The sequence below is a fragment of the Dama dama genome, chromosome 22 (assembly GCF_033118175.1).
Source record: "Dama dama isolate Ldn47 chromosome 22, ASM3311817v1, whole genome shotgun sequence".
NCBI lineage: Eukaryota > Metazoa > Chordata > Mammalia > Artiodactyla > Cervidae > Dama > Dama dama.
Window position 1 is genome coordinate 38,887,658 of NC_083702.1, and position 23,890 is coordinate 38,911,547.

The following is a 23,890-nucleotide window of genomic DNA, read 5'->3' on the forward strand; positions in this document are numbered from 1 at the left end:
AGAGAGACAAAGGCCAGCAAAATGCCATACTTCCTCTCTCTCTGGGAGTCACCTTGTTACATGAGGCATCTACATCTCTGACTTAAGCACATTGGGAATTTGTAATACCCATGTACATGTGTGTGCTAGTGATGCTGTCTTCTTGCTTAAATCACATGAAAAGTTACAGGTAGTTATCTTCACGTTACCAGTGAGGCCAGTGACTAATTGAGAAAGCTTCAGGAGCATTCCCAAAGTCACTGCATTACCAACTGGTAGAAGTGCAATCTATTGGACCCCGGATCATCAGATTCCAGAACCCTAGGCTGCTATATCCTATCTAATTGTGCAACTTCGGTCAGCCAGCCCAAACTTTGTTTCCATTTCCCTTTTCTCTAGTCATCTCGCTCTCAGTCAGGTGTGGCCATGTGAAAAATCTGGCCAAAGTGACTTAAATCTGCTACAGGATTCCTGGAGACATATTTGCTTTCTCCATGGTGATAACCCTTCCCTGGGCCCTTTGTTCTTTTCTCTCCATTGCAATGGCCACAACTGAAAAAGCCATTATGGAACCACTAGGAAAAGGCCAAGAGAACTGCAATAATTCCAGTCTTCACAGAATTGAACTATTGAGTTGGTGGTGCATCTGCATGCCTCGGCATTTCTCTTTCTTTCACAATAATAAATTTAAGTCACTGTAATCAGGTTTCTGACTACTATCTAATTAATAAGGCCATTTAATGCCTTCCCTGTGAATATTATTTTGCCTGATAATATTGTACTCTCATTTTCTTGTGCTGCATTTGTCTGAGACTGTTTACTCATCCTTTATTTTTAGTATTTCTGGCCAAGTTTCATCTAGGTATGACCCAAGTAAACAGCACATAGTTTCATTTTTTAATTAATTAGAGTATTAGGTTAATTTCAATTACAAATATAAAAAATAGTAACAGCATCAGGCTATTTCAATATCACATTTAAGAAGAGACTAATTTATGTCATCTGTAATTCACACACTGAATATAAAATGATCTAAGACTATTTTATAAAAGAAAATCAATAGCATAGTTCTTCATGGGAAATTGGTTACCTATTAATTTTTTTCCTGATCCAAATCCTTCATAAACCCACAGGTAACCCTGACAGGCCAAGGGCATTGGTTGCTTCTGAAAGTTGATAATATCAAGGCGAATGATATGATTTACAGGGGCTAGTAATCTCCAGTGGCAGCTACAGCACAATGAAAGAAAGTTAGAAACGATTTCTCAGTAGCATATGTTGTTATTTACTTTGTTCAGAATTTAATGCATCACTCAATGAGTCACTGTTATTGACTGTACCTGCTTATTTTGTGCTTAGGTGAAAGAAATTTTTAAATTATAACAGTAAAAATATTCTCTAATACTTTTGAATTTGTCAAAAGTTTTAACCACGCTCACCCACTATGTGAATGGCTGGTCAAGCACATGTATTATTCTAAATTCTGATTGGCAATCTATAAGACTTAACAAAGTATTCCTGTGTCAATTTGCCCTAAACTTCCCCAAATCATACACAGTTAGTTAGGATTGATACTATATAAATCTCCACTTTTTGTTTCTCACTTTAAGTTTATTCTAATGTTTAATTTAGGGAAAGTTCTCTTTTTACCATGGGATTATATGAACCACTTATTGAGTACTACTATGTGCCAGAAGGTTTTACATACATTATTTCAATCTCCAAGGCTCTTTGATAGAGATTCAGCTTTTCACTTTACCTAACAAGTGATCTCTCTTGTTGGGAAAGTACAGTTTATCAGCAGGGGTAATCTCACATTCAGGTTCTGTATACTGAAGACCTCAAATCAAGGATTGTCTCAAAGTTCATTCTTTAAGGAAAGCAGGTGAAAAATAATTCCTTAAAGAGATAACAAATGTTGCTGCTTGTCAAGTGATCATTCAAAAACTTTCACTGTAATAAAAATTCCTTCCTCACCTCATAGTGGTTCTGTGAAAATATCTCAGGAATTGTATGATCCCTGTTGGTTTGGTCAGAATAACATCCTCACAGGTGGCCACATGCTCTTGGTTTGAACTCTGAAGAGATTGGGTGCTTTTACTGCTCTTTGGACCTAGAAATAAAGAAGAAAAAAAATGAGGTAAAACTAATTTTTAAGAGGCTTGTTATATGCTTTTTCAGATCAGAGCTGTCAGTTTTCCTCCCTGTTTTAGAAAAAGTTAACCGGATGTGGTTAGTTTCAATAAAATTTTTCTATCTGAAACACTCAAAGGTTACAGAAAACCAGCACCTTTCTCAAATTATATTTGGCACAACCTAGGGTCTGTGGAAGATAAAGAGGAATAACTGTAGATGATGTAGGTTCCCTACACAAGTCCATTTAAAAGCAATATTTTTTAAAAAATTTTAATTCAACTATAGCTGATTTACAATGCTGTGTTAGTGGCTGGTATACAGAAAAGTGATTCAATTATACATATATACATATATATATATATATACACACACATTTTTTTCCCATTTTGGTTTATCACAGGATACTGAATATAGCCCCTGTGCAATACAGTAGGGTCTTGCTGTTTATCTGTTTTATATATAATAGTTTGTATCTGCTAATCCTAAACTCCTAACTTTTCCCTCCCCCACCCCATCTCCCCTTTGGTAACCATAAGCTTGTTTTTTCATGTCTGTCAGTCTGTTTCTGTTTTATAAGCTCAATTGTATCATAGTTTAGATTCCACATACAAATGATATCATATGATACTTGTTAAAGCAATATTTATACTATAGTTCTTTAGGAAAACAAATTTCATATGATATACATGCTTTTCTTTTTATTTCTCACTTAACTTTTTTCCAGGTATATCTCTGCAATGCTTTTCACTGCCAAATATGCTCATCAAGAGTCAAAAATCGCACTAATTACATGTCTGAAAATGTAATAACCTTGATTTGCATACAGTTTACATTTATAATATCAGCCTCTACTATTTATTTAGCTTGTCCTCAAAACTCATTCTAACCTTTTATTTTTATAATATCACTATAAAGGAAACTCCAATAGAGATAAAAAATTGTCCGGAGCTAATCAGCCAGCTAAGATTTAGAACCCAGATCTTTCAATCCACAAGGATAATGGTTGCAGGAAAGGCTAACTGTTGTATAAAATCACAATCATGATAAAAATATTAATATTACTTTGCAATTAATATATAGTATCGCCATGTCCATGAGTCACAATTCTGAATGATGGACAAGTCAGTCAAGTTATTCACTAAGTAGTTTTTCTCTTGGATCAGACCAATATCAGATCATTTAAAAAGATTTTCCCTTCAAACACAAACTCATTCCCCATAGAAACATAACTTTTCTTACAAAACAGTGTATAAGTTTTGAAATATCCCTAAAAAGAAAAACATGGAGTATTTTTTTAATTTAAGTTAATTTATTTATTTTAATTGGAGGCTAATTACTTCACAATATTGTGGTGGTTTCTGCCATACATTGACATGAATCAGCCACGGGTGTACATGTGTTCCCCTGTTCTGAAGCCCCCCTCCTACCTCCCTCCCCATCCCATCCCTCTGGGTTGTCTCAGAGCACTGGCTTTGGGTGCCCTGCCTCATGCATCAAACTTGCACTGGTTATCTATTTCACATATGATAATATACATGCTTCAACGCTAGTTTTAACTTCATAAGTTAGAACATACCTTGGACTCTAAAGACAATATAATTTATGCCAAAAGCACCTTGCACACTGGTATGAAATGTCACCCTCACCAGTGGTCCAGAGCTCATGAAAACCATTGGATAAAGCCTTCTTCCACATAATTTACCTAGGTAAAAAAAATCAAATTTGATAAAAAACAAGAACATTTTTAAAACTTTCTCTAGTTTAGGCGTGACAACTAAACTCCACTCTGCAAATTGAGGAACAGCATTCTAGAATTCAAATGACTCACCCAAAGTCATGGACTAGCGGGTGGGGAGTCAGGAGCAGAACCCAGGTCCCCAAATTCAATACCTGTTACAGTCTGCTATGTCCCATTGCTCCCATGAAAGACAGTAGGTAGCAAATTATTTTATCTTTAATATGAGGCTGATATGTCATTTCTCTCCTAGGAAAGTAACCTATTTATTAAAAATACATTACTGAAAATCCATGATGGAAACTTTTTCTACCTGAAAATTTATTCTTTCCCTACAGACAATCTTCTTTTGATTGCTTTGAGAACCTAAATCAAAGAGAATGTAAAATTATAACCATAATTCTAAAATGATTTAGAGGGCTGATTAAGAAGGTATAGGAAGAACCCATGAGTTTCTTAGAATCAAACTCACCTACTATTAAAAATAATTCAGTGTCTTTCTGTAATAATTATTTAAATGTCATCTGCTCAGAAAGGTGGTTATTCTGCACCCAATTCTATGGCATCTGTAATCCCATGTGCTTTTTCTCTCCCTTCCCACCTCATTTTCCCTTAGTCCTTCTGTTTAATGTATTATATATTTTATCATGTGTCCTCTCCCCCCTAGAATATATGGTAGTAAGGGCAGGGATTTTTTGTCCATTTTGTTCACTATTGGATGCCCACAACCAAGAAAAGTCAATCCTTGACCCATAGTAGGTGTTCCACATATATTTGTAGGGAGTAAGGAAGGGAAAAGATAACTTACAAGAAGAAAAAAATCATTAGTTGGCATAATACATTAGAGTAAATGATGCTGAAATACTATTTAAAGAATGAGCCAATATTTATTTGTAGCAAATAGAGATGAATGCAGCTCTTGAACAGTTGCTGGCTCCCACAGGGAAAAACACAGCATTTTCAGTGTACAAGGATACTATCCAATTTGAGTAAGAGGTAATATCTCTATCATAGCCTTACAGTTCTGTTAGCTATCATCTGAAGGACAGAACTATTTTACAGGTTTCAAGCTGACAATTTCAAATCAAAAAAATGCTAGGTTGAAAAATTATAGGGTTTCCACAGTTAATCTACAACAAAGTCAAGCATGGTTTTCAGTAGGTAACAATGAAAAAGGCAAGTGTTAGTCACTCAGTCATGTCTTACTCTTTGCAACCCCATGGACTACAGTCCACCAAGCTCCTCTGTCCATGGAATTTTCCAGGCAAGAATACTGGAGTGGGTAGCCATTCCCTTCTCTAGGGATCTTCCCCATCCAGGGATCAAACCCAAGGCTCCTGCACTGTAGGCAGATTCTTTACTGTCTGAGCCACCAGGGAATCCTGGCTTTTCCAGAAATCATTTATTTCTATGTGAGAGCCTGGTATATGATAAAGTGAAGTGAAGTGAAAGTCGCTCAGTCATGTCCGACTCTTTGCGACCCCATGGCCTGCATAGTCCATGGAATTCTCCAGGCCAGAATACTGGAGTGGGTAGCCTTTCCCTTCTCCAGGGGATCTTCCCAACCCAGGGACAGAACCCAGGTCTCCCACACTGCAGGCAGATTCTTTACCAGCTGAGCCACAAGGCAAGCCCAAGAATAGCGGAGTGGGTAGCCTATCCCTTCTCCAGCGGATCTTCCCGACCCAGGAATTGAACAGGGGTCTCCTGCATCGCAGGTGGATTCTTTACCAACTGAGCTATGAGAGAAGCCCCGGTATATTATAAAGATAGATATAAATTCAGGAAATCATTTTTTCTAAAAAAGGAATCAGTCATAAGATCATTTTACCATATGAGAAGGGTTCCCTGGTCTCTCAGCAGTAAAGAATCTGCCTGCAATGCAGGAGACCTGGGTTTGATCCCTGGGTCAGGAAGATGCCCTGGAGAAAAGAATGGGTACTCACTCCAATATTCTTACCTAGAGAATTGCATGGACAGAAGAGACTGGTGGGCTACAGTCCATGGGGTCTCAAAGAGTCAGACACGACTGAGCGACTAACATTAACACAACACTAGCACCATATGAGAAAATATATTTCAGCAGGATTAATCTTTTTTTAATTAAAAATTTCTGACCTTAGTTGGGAAATTAATTTTGAAAAATAAAAGCAATGAGATAAATCAGAGATGAAAATACATAGAAATATATTTAAATCAATAAATTTAAAAATATTTATATCAACATACAAAGACACAAAATTTAAAGGCAAATGACAACCTTATAAATAAGTACTTGTAATTTATGACAAAGGAAAAATTGTTTTATATAATTATATACACACACACATACACACACATATATATATAGCCCTTATAAACCAATAATATGATCAATACTCAAATTTAAAAATAATGGTAGTAACAAGGAATTAGAAAATGCAGATAGCTAACAAATATATGGAAAAAAATTATCCCCATTAATGATTAAAAAAAGTAAAAGTGCTTATTAAATTGATAATATCAGATTAAAGGCATGGTGAAAGAGGCTCTTACTATTGCTAAAAGTCTTTCTGAATAATTTAGTAGTGTGGATTCATGCAAAACAAATGTTCTGAGTCTCTATTATTTCAATTTGGGAAAATATGGGAGGGGAAGAAAATAGCCAGATCCCTGCTCTCATGGCACTTTCATTTGGGTCAGGTAAATGAAGATGATTTCAAATACAGATCACTGCTACTCATGAAATAACAGCAGAATATGATAGAAAAAGATCATGAGAAGGAAAGGTTGATGGTCCTTTAGACTTAGAATGTCTATTTGAGGAGGTGACCTTTCAGTCGGTCAGTCATTTACTAAATGCCTTCTGTGTATCCAGGACTGTTCTAAACACGGGATTCCTGACATGAAGAGACAAGTTTCAGTCCTTGAGAAGCTCAAGTTAATAGAGAAGACACAGGCATGAAAACATGAAACAACATCATAGGTTAGAAGACAATAATGCCAAGAGAAGGGCCATTAAGAATTACAGAGGTGGGAGGTGATGCAATTCACATCAATCAGGTAGGCCTCATTAAGAAAGTGTGTTCTCTGTGGAGAAAAGGGAAATCTTGTACACTGTCGGTGGGAATGTAAATTGGTACAGCCACTGTGGAAAATTGTAATAGGTTTCTCAAAAAGCTAAAAATGGAACTACCGTATGACCCAACAATTCCACTCCTGGGGTATATATCCAAAAAAATCAAAAACACCAGTTCAAAAAGACACACGCATCCCAATGTACATAGCACATTACTTACACTTGCCAAAATATAGAAGCACCTAAGCATCCATTAACAGATGAATGGATAAAGAAGATGTGATACACACACACATAAAGGAATACTACTCAATTATTTAAAAAGAACAAAATTTTGCCATTTGCAGCAACATGGATAGACTTGAAGGGCATTGTGCTAAGTGAAATAAGTTAGACAGAGAAAGACAAATACTTGTATGATATCACTTATATGTGGAATTTTAAAAACTGCACAACTAGTTAATATAACAAAAAAAGCAGACTCACAGATATGAGAACAAACTAGTGGTTACCAGTGGGGAAGGGGGAGGAGCCAAAGAGGGATGGGGGAGAGGGGTACCAACTGTTTGGGTGTAAGACAGGCTCAAGGATGTGTTGTTTCATAACAACTGTAAATCAAAAGTAATCCGTAAAATTGTATTAAAAATGCCAAATAAAAAAATGAAAGCACATTCTGTTCAAGACTTGACTGGCTGGAGAAGAGCTCTTTGAAGAGCGGGGAGAGGTAGATGGACAAGGGCCCTGAGGGCGGAGTGTGATGGGCTCAGGGAGGGGGAGGCAAATGTCAGGCTGTGCATCTGGACCTCACCGTGGCTACAAGGAGACCTCAAGCCATTTCAGCCAGGGTGGGTGGGGAGGTGATCTGATCACAGGGGGAACACGTGCAGTGGACAGGCCAGTTAATGGTTTCCTCTGCAGTCTAAATGAGACAGTATTTCTAAAGAAAGAATCTTTAAATAAATGGTTGTGCCTTCTAAGTCAATAATTCAATCTCTCAGAATTTTTCCAAAGAAAACAATCTCAACCTCAAAGCAATCCCCTGGTCTCCATATACTCCTGAATCAAGCATGCACATTTGTGTGTCAACCACATACACTCACAGTAACACACATAAACTTTTCTGTCCAGGTGTCGCCATCAACCAAATTATTTCCAGCACCTTCCCACCTCCTGCTGTGTGCATGCTGTTACTTCAGTCATATTTGACTCTCTGTGACCCCCCTCTGTCCACCAGGATCCTTTGTCCACGGGATTCTCCAGGCAAGAATACTGGAGTGGATTGCCATGTCCTCCTCCCGGGGATCTTCCTGACCCAGGGGTCAAATCCATATCTCTTATGTCTCCTGCATTGGCAGGCAGGTTCTTTACCACTACCGCCATTCCCCTTTACTGAGAGCCAAAAACCCTGTATTATACCTATATAAACAAGAGTTGGCAAGTTTGTTTTGCTAAACAAAATAGGTTTGCCCATACATGAAATGACAGTTGGTATGTTATTAGCAAACTTTTAAATTCCACCATTTTAAAAGCCTTTAATGTATTTTCCTATATTTTAAAATTCAACACTCTATGTCCTACATGATTTTAATTATCTTAATCCCTCCTTGGTCATATATACACTTCTGGCATTTTGGTATGGTTCTGCTATGTTTGAAGATAGGCTCACTTGCCTTTTTTTTTCCTTCTAAATACACATACATGCAAACACACCCACTCAACCTTTAGTATACCTGTTTTGAAAATTCAAACTTGAAAATATTACACGTCTAAAAATAAAGGCATAAAAATATGCCTACATTACATGAATCAACATTTCAGAGGTATTATTACCAAGTTTAACTCTCCCTTTGAGCTTAAGCTGCTTACACAAGAAATGGACACGTATAAATGCCCTTAAGGCTTACCTGACATCCTTCTCTCACTGTGGTTTTCTTCATAAATAATCAGAGCTGAATCTTGACACATATGAGACCCAGGGAGTAACAGATACTCAACCGTAAGTTTTGCCATACTGCTTGGTGAAACTCGGAGCACCCAAGAACATTCCAGTTTTCCTCTATAATTCAGTGGATATCTTGGAGACGAAAAAAAGCCTCTAGGTTCTTCTAACTCCACTTCAGAGTAACAGCCTATGATTTAGAACACAGACTCAAATAAGACAAAGAAAAGTGAGATTCTATCATACATTTGAATAATTTAGGCTTGCAAAAAGAAAAATAAAACTTAATTACCATCAGTTATAAGTTCTTGGATAAAATGATCATCCCATTTAATGTGTCCTAGTTTTGTGAAATGAGACTGTAAAAGTAGAATTTAAATAATAATTATTCAAAATGGCTTTTAACTGAATTTTTAAAATTTCTTAGAAAAAATGCAAAGTGGACTGCATTGTATTCTTTAAAGGCAGCCTGTTTTCATTTCTTTCCTTCTTTGAGATACAACTGAAGATATGTTCTTAAAAGCTTCATTGGTTTCCCTAAGCACTTATCTTGCTGGGACAAATGACTGTATTCATGAAGTTTGCAATTGAGGTCAGGACAGGAGAATTTGCTGAATACACTTTGAACGTCATCTTCAATTTGTTCTTAAGTCTAAGCGCACTGTTGTACCTGCAGGGCTTCAGATGCTAGGAGCGCTCTGTCCCACTGACCCTGCCATTGGCTTCTCTTCCTTCAGGTGACATCCTTGGCTCTCCCTTCTTTCCCTATGTCTATTCCTTTGATAACAGTTTTTTGAGCAATTACAATTGAAATACTCTGTATTCAGATGAACACATTTTTAAAATATTTATTTTTAATTGGTTGATGCTTGGTTTACAATAGTGGTTTGATTTCCCATTTTGATGGATGAATATGACAGCTTACGGTGAACGGTGTTGGATTTGTGGTTTCCGAAGATTTAACTTCAGGACCAGGGACCAGGCTTGATCACTCAAGAGTTTTGTAGAGCAGAGTTTTATTAAAGTTTAAAAAGGGATAGAGAAAGTTTCTGACCTAGACATCAGAAGGGGGACGGAGAGTGCCCCCCTCACTAGTGTCAGCAAGGAAGTTATATACTTTTTTAATTGGTTATTACAATAAATCAAAAGAATGTCTCAGGTTTGTGAAAATTTTACCAGACCCACTCTCACAATTTACATTTTAGGATAACAGGATTAGAATTTAACAATAGAAAGATCCTACCAGACCTCGTCCCATACTATACATTCTAAAATATCAGGATTAGTCAAGGTTTTCAGGAAGGAGAAACTGTTCTCAAGCAGGATACACTGTTGTTATATAATCCTTAGTACAGTATTTAAACTGAGTTGTTTGTTGTGTAACCATCAGTTTCAGATTTAAAGAAAAAAACAGTTTCATGTGACTAAGACTAAGGAATGTAGAGAAAAAAAAAAGATGCTTGTCCTTTCCTCCTCCTTGAGAATTCCAGACCCCTATCTCCTCCTCGAGAACCCCAGGCCCCTTTCTCTACCGCCTCAGGGAACCCCGAACTTCTTATCAACCTGCCTAGGAATTGACTCTCTCATTCCCCCCTTTTCTTTTAGGAGAATTATGTTGTCAAAGGAAAGGGGTGTTGTTTTCATTCCATAACTACTTCCTGCTGTTGAGGGGTGTGGTCCCTAAATTGTTGAGGCAACATATTCTCCTAACGCTCATATTGAGGGTCTCTAATCCAGGGGCCCCAGGTAATAGCTGGAGGAGTCTGTGGCACTGGTAGGAGCCTGAACAACCATTTGTAACTTAAAAGCTTTCAAATGGTTAAAAACAAATCCACTTACATAAGTACCTATGCAGGGAGCAGACAGTAAAAACAGAACAATTAGAATTATTACGATTAAGATAGTTTTCCACCATGCGGAGCTAGTTAAAGTGAGGTGACTGAGGCTTTAGGAGAATCCATAGCCTGAATTCTCTTGTTCATGTGTTTAGTAAAGTGAGTAACATTAGTACTTACATCTGGTGTATATGTACAACATTGGGTATGAATAATGTCACAAGTTCCTCCTTGTGCAGTCATTAGAATATCTAAGGCCAATCTGTTTTGTAAAACCACCTTTCTAATTTGTATTTGTTCAGCACTAGGGGCTGAAAATTAGTCAGAGCATCAACTCATAGCATAACATATGATCTGTAGTTCCCAGAGAAGGAACGAATATTGTAGCCAGATAATCATACCAGTGAAATACAGATCTTGCCCAATGAGTTTTAAGGTGTGGCAGATTAGTAGGCTTCTCTGGAAGCTCTGAAAATATGAAGCCAAGAGTAAAAGCTAGACCTAGGGTGCATCTCCCTATCCAGCCAATGGCAAGCCACACCCATAGGTAAGAGCTACATATCCAGTAAAAGTGTCTACCCAGGCCTGTAAGCAAGAAAATCCATTTGTTTTTGGCATATGAGTAAAAGGAACCATAGCCTCATTTATTACCTGTAAACCTTGAACTAGCCTTCATTTATCATTTAACTTTTTCACACCCAAAAGAGGAGTGTTGCATGGACTGTTACAGGGAATTAATAGCCCCTGCTCCTTTAAATTCTCAATGATGGGTTTTAACCCTTCCTTAACCTCAGGCTTTAGGAGGTACTGCTTTTGATGTGGAAATAGGTGAGGGTCTTTGAGTTTGATAAGTACAGGAACAGCATTTTGTCCTCAACCCACAGTTTTTTCATCAGCCCACACTTGAGGATTTACAATTTGTTCCATTAAAAATAGCTGGTTCCATATTCATGAAAACAGAGACCTGTACCTTGTTTAATATATCCTTCCCCAGAAGGGGTGAGGGAGAATCTGGCATGATTAGAAACTTGTGAGAAAACAGCACAGAGAAAGTTGCCACTTATAGGATGACTGACATAACAATGTTTGGCTCATCCAGACAGTCCCATTACAGTAGTGGATCAGGAGGAAAGCGGACCAGGGGCTTCAGTGAGCACAGAGAAAGTTGCCCCAGTGCCCAAAAGAAGTCAACTGATTGACCCTTCCCAGTTATTAATACCCGGGATTCCTCAGGTATAATTAGGATGGGAGCTTGTGTGGGGATCCCTGGGCATCTTCAGATTGTCTATGTCAGAAGCTTTCTCTGTCCCTTTTAATACTTTAATAAAACTCTGCTCTACAAAAGCTCCTGAGTGATCAAGCCTGGTCCCTGGTCCCAAAGTTAAATCTTCTTTGGAGATCACGAATCCGACAGCATTCACCGTAAGCTATCATCTTGGGGGCTTGTCTGGGATCTGAACCTGGGACCTCTAGCGCTAGAGGCGAGAACTGTAACCTGTAGACCAACCAGTCTGCCACCCTTCAGTCCAGATCATCTTAAGAGTCCAACCCCTGGGGCCTACACCTCAGAGGGTAGTCTCTTCTCCAGTGTGGTCCTTTGCAGCAATACATACACCATTATACATGCTCTGCCATAGAGACATAACATTTCAACTGAGGAGACCCACATGTTAATGCACTTTACTGAACAATAGAAATGAGTGGCAGAGGTGAAAGGAAATATTCCAAGAATTCAGGATTCTATTCAATTGCTTGGTTTTCTGTTATTTCTGTGAATTTTTCTCTTTTTCATTTACATGGCTATTATGGTCTAACTTAGGTTATTTCTTAGGTCTACTTGGATGTTACAGTAATCTAACTGATTTTACAGTCTCTAATCTTCCCCCACCATGTCCTTTAATCAGAGAATGATGAAACAGAAGAATTAAGCTCTTCTCTCGCTTACTCAAAGCCAACTACAGTGGCTTGCAAGGTCTTTCAGAGTCTAGTCCCAATGTGTCTTTGCAATCTTTTTTCCTCTCTACATGAATCCTCCACTATAAATCTGCCTGGAAAAGGAACTGAATCATATGAAGTCATGAATTCCCAAGCAGTCACTATTCTTTACAAATAGGGTAACAATTTCAAAAAACCATTGCTAAGATTTATTTATTCCCTTGTGTGAAAAGCAAGTGGTGGGAGTGGGTGAGTGTTAAAGATGGCAGAGTCCTAATACTTTCTCTCATAGAATATTCAAAGAAGTAGAACAAAATAATACCCTTTTATATGTAAAGCTTTCAAAGTTCTTTGGTATGCATAATTATTTCTGAACACATGCAAATGAGCAATATCTTCTCTACATTTTAACAATGTTCATTTTCTAATTGACTGTTTTGTTTTGCTTGGACACGCCACATGGCATGTGGCATCTTAGCTCCTCGACCAAGGATTGAACCCACACCTCCTACATTGGAAGCACAGAGTCTTAATCACTGGACCACCAGGGAAGGCCCCACTTTCTAACAGTCTGAATGAGACAGAACAAAGAATACATTTGATGATCACTATCACCACTCCCACACTTATTGACTCTCTTCATAGGTCACACCATCCCTATTCTAAGGGCTTAACATATATTACTTCTTTCAGCACTCATTAAAATTGTTAACTCAAATCATCAAAATCATTAGGTTTTATGATCTTAAAGTCTGCTCTCCATCTCAATCCCAATTCCAGATTTAATTTTAATCTAAATATGACTCTTTGACTCGTTTTGACTCCTGACACTCGTGTTGTCAGAACACACCACCCGTAAGGTAACGGGTCCCTGAGTTACTCCACTTCAATCCTAGAAGATTTTAGCAGTCATTTTCTCCAAAATTATTCTTATCTTATATCTTGCTGGTTTCAATAGGCACATAAATGATGACTAGCCCTGAAGCTTCTCAATTCTCAACTTCCCTCCAATAATCTTGTCCTTCATCTGACCTCATTCACTCATCCCAGTGATCAGCCCCTACAGACCTGGTCATTAGCAATAATTACAAGCCTTGTATAAACTCAGTTTCAAGAACCACCATCTCCAACCACAACCTTCTGTTTTTCACGCTACACCAACATACATTTTGAGACTTGTAATTCATCTATCCTACCACCTTTTCTTATTTTTTAACATCATTCATCCTTGTTTTACTCTTTCCTCCAGCTTAAATTCCAACCATGTATCATTTTAATCCCTTCCTCACATACACACCCTCAATTCCCTTATACTCTTGTATGCTTGGAAATACCCACTGTGATTGAATCTTCTCTGCACCTGTGCTGCATCTGTGTGGTACACCTCAGTGTCTCCAGAGGGAGACAACCGGACCAACTGACTAGTCTTCCTCTAAATTTATGATCATTAATCTCAGGGGCTTTTATGCTGCCAAAAAATTCTACTACATTTTCCTAGTCCATAGGGCTTCCCTGATAGCTATTCAAAAGCTATTTAATATTTTCTCTTTTTTGCTCTCAAAACTCTCAAACTCTTTTCTACAATCCTCTGTTTCACCTGCTGAGGAAATAAGCAATTAGAGGAGAACTGCCAGAAGCTCTCATTTCTACATGTACCCATACAAGAGCACCCATGCCTAAATATTCTGCTTTCCATTTGGCAACAATGGATGAATTGCACTTTGCTCCTGCCCAAGACCAATCCTACCACCTGGACAACAGATCTCACCCACTTTCTTCTACTGAAAGTTATCCCTCTGGCAAGTCTTGTTCTTCTCTCTGGACTCCTCTTCAGTTTTTCTCCAACTCTTCCTCCTTGTCTCCTGGACTTGAGTGTATGTAGGAGTGGATGAAGCAGAGATGGGTGAAAAGGGAAAGACTCTGACCATTTGGAAACCAAGAATGATGGTGTCATGGAACTTTTATCTTCTTATAAATCTTTCATAGACTTCTAAATCTCTATATGCTTTTCAGTTCAGTTCAGTTCAATTGCTCAGTCGTGTCTGACTCTTTGCGACTCCATGGACTGCAGCATGCCAGGCCTTCCTGTCCATCACCAACTTCTGGAGTTTACTCAAACTCATGTCTATTGAGTCAGTGATGCCATCCAACCATCTCATCCTCTGTCACCCCCTTCTCCTCCTGCCTTCAATCTTTCCCAGCATCAGAGTCTTTTCAAAAGACCAGGTGCTTTTAGCTTTTAACTAAAAACACTGACAGTGTGGAAGAACTAAGACAGACACTAACACCAATGCTGGTCTTAGTCATCTCATATCCAGAATCTTTGTCTAGCAGGATATCTGAAAGTCTAAGGACCTTTGTTCAGGCAGGAATAACAGTTCAGAGATCAGAATAATACTGTGAACTTTTCCAAAATTCAAGCACTGTTTATAACCATGAGACTTTTTTTTTTTAACCTGTAATAGCTGTGTCTATGAACTAGGAAAGATCCCTACACAGCAACAATAAATAACTCTCCTGTCTTTCAACTTAAACTACTAACCAGTATGAAAACAGTTTACGGTATTCCAAAGAAAATCAGTGAATCCCTGATAAGCAATGCTTTTTGCTAAATTCTTATTAGTGCTATTAATGGGATAATGTGAACATCTACTACCTGGCCCAGATGCACTGTCTCTTGAGGGTGTGGGTGGTGGCAATTGTTGTCTTGTTAAGATTTTGCTTTCATTTTTTATCTCGAGTAAAACAGGACCTGCATCTGGGGAGACATGTTAAAAGTAAATAAAGATGAAAGCCTAAGGACAAAATGTAGTCTGTTCCAGAGTAGAGATTTTCAAAAGAGAATGCAAATCTAGGATTAAAGCAGCCTCAGGAAAAGTCAATTTTACCATAACATTGCCTAAGGAAGAAGTTATTCTTATAGAATTTTTATGTATATTTTAATATATTTAGAAACTAAAATAAATAAAATGCTATGTTATTGTCTTTTCTTTTATAATGCTGTTTCTATCACTCTCACCTCTCCCAAGCCCAGTCTAAAAACAGAAGAAACTAAAATATATGAAAAATATTTACCTTTGATTTTGGATTGAATCCAGTCCAGGAAGACACTTACTCTGGCAAATACACCTGGCTTCCTTGGTTGGCCGCAGCCTGCTCCCCAGCTGACAATGCCATAGAGAACAAAGGGACCTTTTTCATGCTTACACACTAATGGTCCACCAGAATCTCCCTGGAACACCAAGAAAACATGTTCTAAAACTGCTTTAATCAGAAGTCCTGCTTTCAATTTTGGAACATGAATAATTAATTTATTCATGACATATTTCTTTAATTTTTTAAAAGATTTATTCCTTGTCATTCGGTATGCCTTAGAATACTTAGACATAATAAATGAAATGACAAAAGACAGAGGAGACACTACAGCTGGTATTCCAGAAACACAAAGGATTATAAGAGACCTCTGTGAACACTTATAAACCCAAAATTGGGTAATTTATAAGAAATAAATCCCTAGAAAAACATGCAACCTACTAACAACAAGTTAAGAGGAAAAAGAAAATCACAATAGACTAATATGAGAAAGGAGAATGAATCAATAATGAAGAATATCATAAAAAAGAAAAGTCCAGGTCCAGAAGGCTTTACTAGTGAATTTCATTAAACATTTAAATAAAGAATCCTTCTCAAACTGAAGGCGGGAATACTCCAAAAATCATTTTATGAAGTCAGCATTATCCTCATACCAAAGCCAGATAAGAACACTACATGAAAAGATAATTACAGGCCAATATCCCCAATGAATATAGATGTAAAAATCCCCAGGAAAATACTAACATACTGAATTCAGCAGTATATTAAATAGATCAATCACCATAATCAAATGGGATTTATTCCAGTGAAGTAAGAGTTTTTCAATATATGCAAATCAATAAATGTGAAAGTTAAAAGTTGTATCATCTCAATAGTACAAACAAAACATTTGAAAATGCAACATTCTTTCATGATTAAAGACTCTCAAGAACTTGGGTATAAACAAGACATAACAACATAATAAAGGTCATATATAACAAACCCACACTTAACATCTTACTCAACAGCGAAAGGTTGAAAGCTATTCCTCAAAAAGCAGGAACAAGACAAAAGTGCTCATCATCACCATGCCTATTCAATACAGTCTGAAAGTCCCAGTCAGAGCAATCTGGCAAGAAAAAGAAATAAAGGCACCCAAACCAGAAAGGAAGATGTTAAGTTGTTTTTATTTTTAGGTGATATAATCTTTTATACAGAAAATCTTAAAGGGTTCACCAAAAACCTGTTAGAACTTATCAATGAATACAGTAAAGTTTCAGGATACAAAACAAACATACAGAAATCAGTTGTTTCTTGCCTATAATCAGTGAAGGGCTATGCACCTTGCACTAATTCACACTGGGTTCTGCTGGACAAATACTGGGCCAGTGTTATTGAGGCAATCAAGCGAGATCTGCTCCACAGGGCTAATGCTACATTTTCCCTTTAAAATTTTGTAGAGGTTATAAAAAAAGACAGTGGTATGTTGTGTGATGATCAGCACAAAGTCCTGCGTTTCTATCAAGGCCACCTGGGCCATGAATGAGAAGGGAATCAAAACAAAATCTGACTAGAATTTTACTGCAAAGGCCAAGTACACTTAGTACGGCATTGGGTTATGATATAGTTTTTCTTTGATGTGAATTTTGAATTTCGGCTACACCTAGATAGACATAAAATGATAATTAAAATGCTGTACCAACTTATCTAATAAAATTGGCATCCAGCCCCTATTTTGTTGACTATGAGATAGTTTATGTTAATTTTAAGGGTCTGATAGGGTACTTCACGTGTATTAGAGTAATATTCATATGCTGTGTCTCTAAACTTTATTTTCAAAAGTTTAAGACTCAAATATAAACTTCTTTGAAATAGAAAAAAGAAATCAATTGTGTCTCTATATACCAACAAAACACATAGTTTAAAAAAAAAGTCATATATGATAGCATCAGAATAATAAAATATTTCAGAACACATTTAACCAAGGAGGCAAAAGATTTCTATACAAAAAAACTATCACTCTGATGAAAAAAATTGAAAATTATTTACACAAATAAATATCTCATGTTCATGGATTGGAAGAATTAATATTGTTAAAATGTCCATACTACTCAAAACCGCCTATGCAGTCCATATCAAAATTTTAAAGTTGTTTTCACAGAAATAAAGGAAAAAAATCCTAAAATTCACATGGAACCACAAAGACCCTCACACAGTCAAAGCAATCCTGAGAAAGAATAAAGTTGGAGGCATCACACTTCTTAATTTTAAAACATATTACAAATTTATAGCAATCAACACAGTATGGTACTGGTGGTAAAACAGAGATGTAGGCAGAATAAGGGACAGAATTGTGAGCCCAGGAGAAAGCCTTAATTTACATAGGTAACTAATACTTGACAAGGAAGAAAGAGTATTCAGTGAGGAAAGACTAATTTCTTCAGTAAATGGAGTTGGGGAAACTAGATAACCATATGCAGAAGAATAAAATTGAATTCCTGTTTACTCCATAGAAAATGAACTTGAAATAAATTAAAAACTTAAACAAACATAAGGCCCCAAATGGCAGAACTCTTAGAGGAAAACATGGGAAAAGCTCCTTTGCTTGTGGCATCATTTTTTTTGGATATGAAACCAAAAGCACAAGCAACAGGGGCAAAAATCAGTCAGTGGGACTATATCAAGCTAAAATGCTTCAGCACATCACGAGAAACAAACAAGATCAAAATGCAACATATGGAATGGGAGAAAATATTTGCAAACTATATATCTGATATGGGGTTATTATTCAAAATTATAAAATTCATACAAATCTATAACAAAAATCACATAGTTTAAAAATGGACAGAGGATCTGAATAGACATATTTCCAAAGAAGATGTGCAGATGACCAACAGGTAAATGTAAATGTGCCCAACATTACAAGCATCAGGAGAATGAAAGTCAAAATCACAATGAGATATCATCTCATACCTGTTTAATCATATATCATCAAAAAGACAAGAAATAAAGTGTTTGCAAGGATGTGGACAAAAGAGAATCCTTTTGCACCACTGGTAGAAATATAAATTGATACATCACTATGGAAAATAGAACTACTATATTATACAGCAATCCTAGTTTTGGGTATATAGCCAAAGGAAATGAAATTAGGATACTGAAGAGGTAACTGCATTCCCATGTTTATTGCAGCTTTATTCACATTAAACAAGATATGGAAGCAATCCATTTTTCTGTGAAAGGATGAATGGATAAAAAAGATGTAGTGTGTGTGTGTGTGTGTGTGTGTGTGTGTGTGTGTGTGTTACGGATGCTTTAAGAGTGCTCAGTTGCTAGGTCATGTTTGGCCCTCTGCAACCCTGTGGACTGTGGCCTGCCAGGTTCCTCTGTCCATGTGATTTTCCAGGCAAGAATACTGAAGTGGGTTGCCATTTCCTCCAGGGGATCTTCTTAACCCAGGGATCAAACCCACATCTCCTGCATTGGAAGGCAAATGCTTTATCACTGAGCCACCTGGGAGGCAATATATACATATACACACACATATATATTAGATATATGTTTATTTATTTGTTATTTATCTATAAGAATACTAAATATTAAGATGAAATGTCATACAGCTTTGAGAACAAAGGAAATCCTGCCATTTGTGACAATATGGATGACTCTTGAGAGCATGATGTTAAGTGAAAAGTCAGATAGGAAAAGACAATACTATGTTGTATCACATATATGTGAAATCTAAAAAAACTAAACTCACAAAAACAGGCTTCCCTGATGGCTTGGTGGTAAAGAATCTGCCTGCCAGTTCTTTGAGACATGGGTTTGATCCCTGAGTTGGGAAGATCCCCTGGAGAAGGAAATGGCAACTTGCTCAAGTATTCTTGCCTGGGAAATCCCATGGGCAGAGGAACCTGGCAGGCTACAGTCCATGGGGTCTCAAAGAGTTGGACATGACTTAGTGACTAGGATCTTATATATGGTTGCTAAGAGAGTAGATCATAAGTGTTCTCAACACAAGAAGAAATGGTAATTGTTGGAGGTGTGCTCAGTCGCTCAATTTTGTCCGACTCTTTGTGACTCCATGGACTGTAGCCTGCTAGGCTCCTCTGCCCATGGAATTCCTCAGGCTAGAATACTGGACTGGGTTGCCATTTCCTCCTCCAGAGGATCTTCCCAACCCAGGGCTTGAACACTTGTCTCATGCATCTTCTGCATTGGCAGGTGGATTCTTTACCACTGATCCACCTGGGAAGCCCCTTCACAACACATATGTATAAAAATCATCACATTGTACATTTTAAATTTACACAATATTATATGTCAATTACAGCTCAATAAAACTGTGGAAAATTCTGAAGGAGATGGGAATACCAGACCACCTGACCTGCCTCTTGAGAAACCTGTATGCAGGTCAGGAAGCAACAGTTAGAACTGTTAGACATGGAACAACAGATTGGTTCCAAATAGGGAAAGGAGTACGTCAAGGCTGTATATTGTCACCCTGCTTATTTAACTTACACGCAGAGTACATCATGAGAAACGCTGGGCTGGAGGAAGCACAAGCTGGAATCTAGATTGCCAGGAGAAATATCAATAACCTCAGATATGCAGGTGACACCACCCTTATGGCAGAAAGTGAAGAGGAACTAAAGAGCCTCTTGATGAAAGTGAAAGAGGAGAGTGAAAAAGTTGGCTTAAAGCTCAACATTCAGAAAACTAAGATCATGGCATCTGGTCCCGTCACTTCATTGAAAATAGATGGGGAAACAGTGGAAACAGCGGCTGATTTTATTTTGGGGGGCTCCAAAATCACTGTAGATGGTGATTGCAGTCATGAAATTAAAAGATGCTTACTCCTTGGAAGGAAAGTTATTACCAACCATGACAGCATATTAAAAAGCAGAGACATTACTTTGTCCACAAAGGTCCATCTAGTCAAGGCTATGGTTTTTCCAGTAGTCATATATAGATGTGAGAGTTTGACTACAAAGAAAGCTGAGCACCGAAGAATTGATGCTTTTGAACTGTAGTATTGGAGAAGACTCTTGAGAGTCCCTTGGACTGCAAGGAGATCCAACCAGTCAGTCCTAAAGAAAATCAACCCTGAATATTCATTGGAAGGACTGATGTTGAAGCTGAAACTCCAATACTTTGGCCACCTGATGCGAAGAGCTGACTCATTTGAAAAGACTCTGATGCTGGGAAAGATTGAGGGCAGGAGGAGAAGGGGATGACAGAGGATGAGATGGTTGGATGGCATCACCGACTCAATGGACAAGGGTTTGGGTAGACTCCGGCAGTTGGTGATGGACAGGGAGGCCTGGAGTATTGCGCTTCATGAGGTCACGAAGAGTCAGACACGACTGAGCGACTGAACTGACCTGAACTGAACTGAAAGCTGAAAAAATTCAGACCTTAAAATATAGGATTTGCATTTTTTTAAAGACAGCCTTTCTGATTTTTAATCAGGGCTTTTTAAAAATATATACAAGTATATTTAGACCCTAACTAAAGTTTTAATTATCTTCTTATAAAATAAACTGAGCTGATAACACATTTGATGTAGCTATTTATTTTATATGAAGAATTTCACAGTAGATATCCTGCACTGGGAATAGGAGACAGATTCCCTAATTTGTACTGTAGAACAATTAACATTTTCTTTGGGCCTAGTTTTTCTTCCCACATAAGATTATACTTAAGATTCCCTTCCAGTTTGAAAATGATCTGATGTGTCTTTTATTCACTCATTAATTCAGTACCAACACATACCCAATATAGAATTTTTCAGGCAATTACAAACATTTAATGATACAGAAAAAGTCTGTCTAATTTATCTTCTTTTTTCAGTGCTTATCACAGGGTTTAGTACATAGTAAATCTTTAATAAACAAATGGTGCCTATTAGTTACTTAAAAAAAATTATTCAATGCCTACTGTGGGCTAACCATTCTGGAAAAGAGTATAAACAAATCAGATTGTAATGAAACCCATAAAAGGGATACTCAGAGTGAAAAGTTGAGAACAAACGTAGCTGTGTGTACGTTTACACATGCATATATGAACATATATATTCATATACATACACATACATACATATATAAATATAAATAAAATATATAAATACATATAAATACTTGCATATATATAATATATAATATATATTATATAATATATATATATGCTTTATATATAAGTATATATATACTTATACTTTATATAAATGAATATAAATATATAACTATATATAAGTATATATATACATATATAAATAAATTACATATTAACTTATATAATAAATATATTACATAATAAATAAATTACATAAAACAAACTACATATTAACACTCAGATGTGACTGTTAAGGGCTTCTCAGGTGGTGCTAGTGGTAAAGAACCCGCCTGCCAATTCAGGAGGTGCAAGAGATACAGGTTCCATCCCTAGTTTGGGAAGATCCCCTGGAGGAGGGCATGGCAACCCAGTCCAGTATTCTTGCCTGGAGAATCCTATGGACAGAGGAGCCTAGTGGGCTACAGTCCATCAGTTCAGTTCGGTTCAGTCCCTCAGTCGTGTCTGACTCTTTGCGACCCCATGAATTTCAGCATGCCAAGCTTCCCTGTCCATCACCAACTCTCATAGGGTCACACAAAGTTGGACATCACTGAAGTGACTTAGCATGCACTTATGTATTATATATATAAATATATATACACAGATAGATATATATATATATACAGATATATATATATATATATATAAGCTTATACGTATATATGATCATTTGAGCTCATACATGAAAAATAAGAAGGAGCTGTATTTTTTAAAATCTGGAGGAACAGCATTATATGCAGAACTGATACTGGGGCTAAGGGCCCAATTTAGACATGCATGTAGCAAGTTTGAAGGTCAGAAGGCAATCAGTGTGGCTGGACTATAGTAAGAAAGGGGAGAGAAATAAGAAATACATTGGAAAAGTCAGCAAGAACCAGACAAGTATCTACTCTGTGAAGACAGAAATCACTCAATAGGTCGGAAAACTTGAAATTTTTAAAACCATCTGAAACTTGTGGTGAGTAAAGAATCACAGGATTCCACACCGTGTATCTGAGACTCCCATGTCCCTGCATTTCAACCTTCTGATGTTCACCTTCCTGGATGAGAAATTACATTAGCAGGTCCATTACCTCCAAGTATACATGGGAGGGTAAAACCCAATTACCTGACAGAAATATTAGAGTCCATTCTGTCAAAGCACGTTTCTGAAGCTACCCTTTCAGTAACTCAGTATTCTTTGTAAGAGAAAGCTAGCCACACTTGGTCAGAATCTCAACTCCTATCTTCCTTCCCTCGTATTGGCTATAAATCTGGTCACACTGCAGCCAAAGTGACAGCTGGATGTAGCTGAGTAAGAATAAGTGCCAAGTGAGGTCATGGTATTCGGCTCACCGCTACACGGATCTATTTCCCTCTCTAGTTCTTCTATGATCTCTTGATAGATTAAGGTCTTTCCTTAATGTTAGATGCTATTAAACATGACAGAGACAGCAGAGCTATTTGTAATTTTCTTGATTCAAAATAGAAAAACCATCCCTCAAAAAAGGGAGAATGAACACATTAATTCAGAACACTTTTCTATTTGATTTCTATAACAGTAATATCCTCTAGCAGAGGGTGTGAAACCCTTCTTATACTCCTCAGGCCTTCCAGTCGGAGTCTGGCTCTGTGCTGCAGGGATCCTGCCCTATCCACCTCACCCATGAGCTAAGCCAGAATATGAGAGGTGCCCCTGCAGCGCTCCAGCCATCACTCTGGGGAGGCTGCCTCACTTCTCCAAGGGAATAAGTATACTGCCTGTGTTTATCACTGCAGGATTCAGTTCGGCCCCCCGCTCTGGTAGCTGGCTTAATTGCACATCCCAGATTGGCTGCCTCCCCTTCCCTGTACCACCTCCTCACATTCCTACAACTGATACCTGCACTTCTAAGCAGACCACTGCCATGGAATCCTCCTCTTACGGCTGGCTCCTGGAGAATGCAAATTAGGACAATGTACAACGTAAAACAGAATTTGTATAGAACTTGACATCATAAAAGGCTTAACTACAATAAATTTATATTCAAAGTTAAGAGGGGACCTCCTTCCTTTTGTCCTCATGTTTTTACATGGAAAGATTTCTACCCAGATTATAGCCCAGTTTT

The 23,890-nt window shown here is 37.5% G+C and overlaps 1 protein-coding gene across 1 annotated transcript in view; it reads right to left on the reverse strand.

Annotated features, from left to right (window-relative positions):
- Positions 1-23,890, reverse strand: part of OVCH1 (ovochymase 1) — a 73,869-nt gene that overhangs the window by 12,679 nt on the left and 37,300 nt on the right. Inside the window, exons 13-18 of the mRNA XM_061123969.1 lie at positions 15,693-15,849; positions 15,274-15,369; positions 8,813-9,037; positions 3,692-3,817; positions 1,957-2,092; positions 1,070-1,209 (exon numbers count right to left, since the gene is read on the reverse strand). Coding sequence (XP_060979952.1) covers positions 1,070-1,209; positions 1,957-2,092; positions 3,692-3,817; positions 8,813-9,037; positions 15,274-15,369; positions 15,693-15,849 — 880 coding nt within the window. The remainder of the gene's footprint in view (positions 1-1,069; positions 1,210-1,956; positions 2,093-3,691; positions 3,818-8,812; positions 9,038-15,273; positions 15,370-15,692; positions 15,850-23,890) is intronic.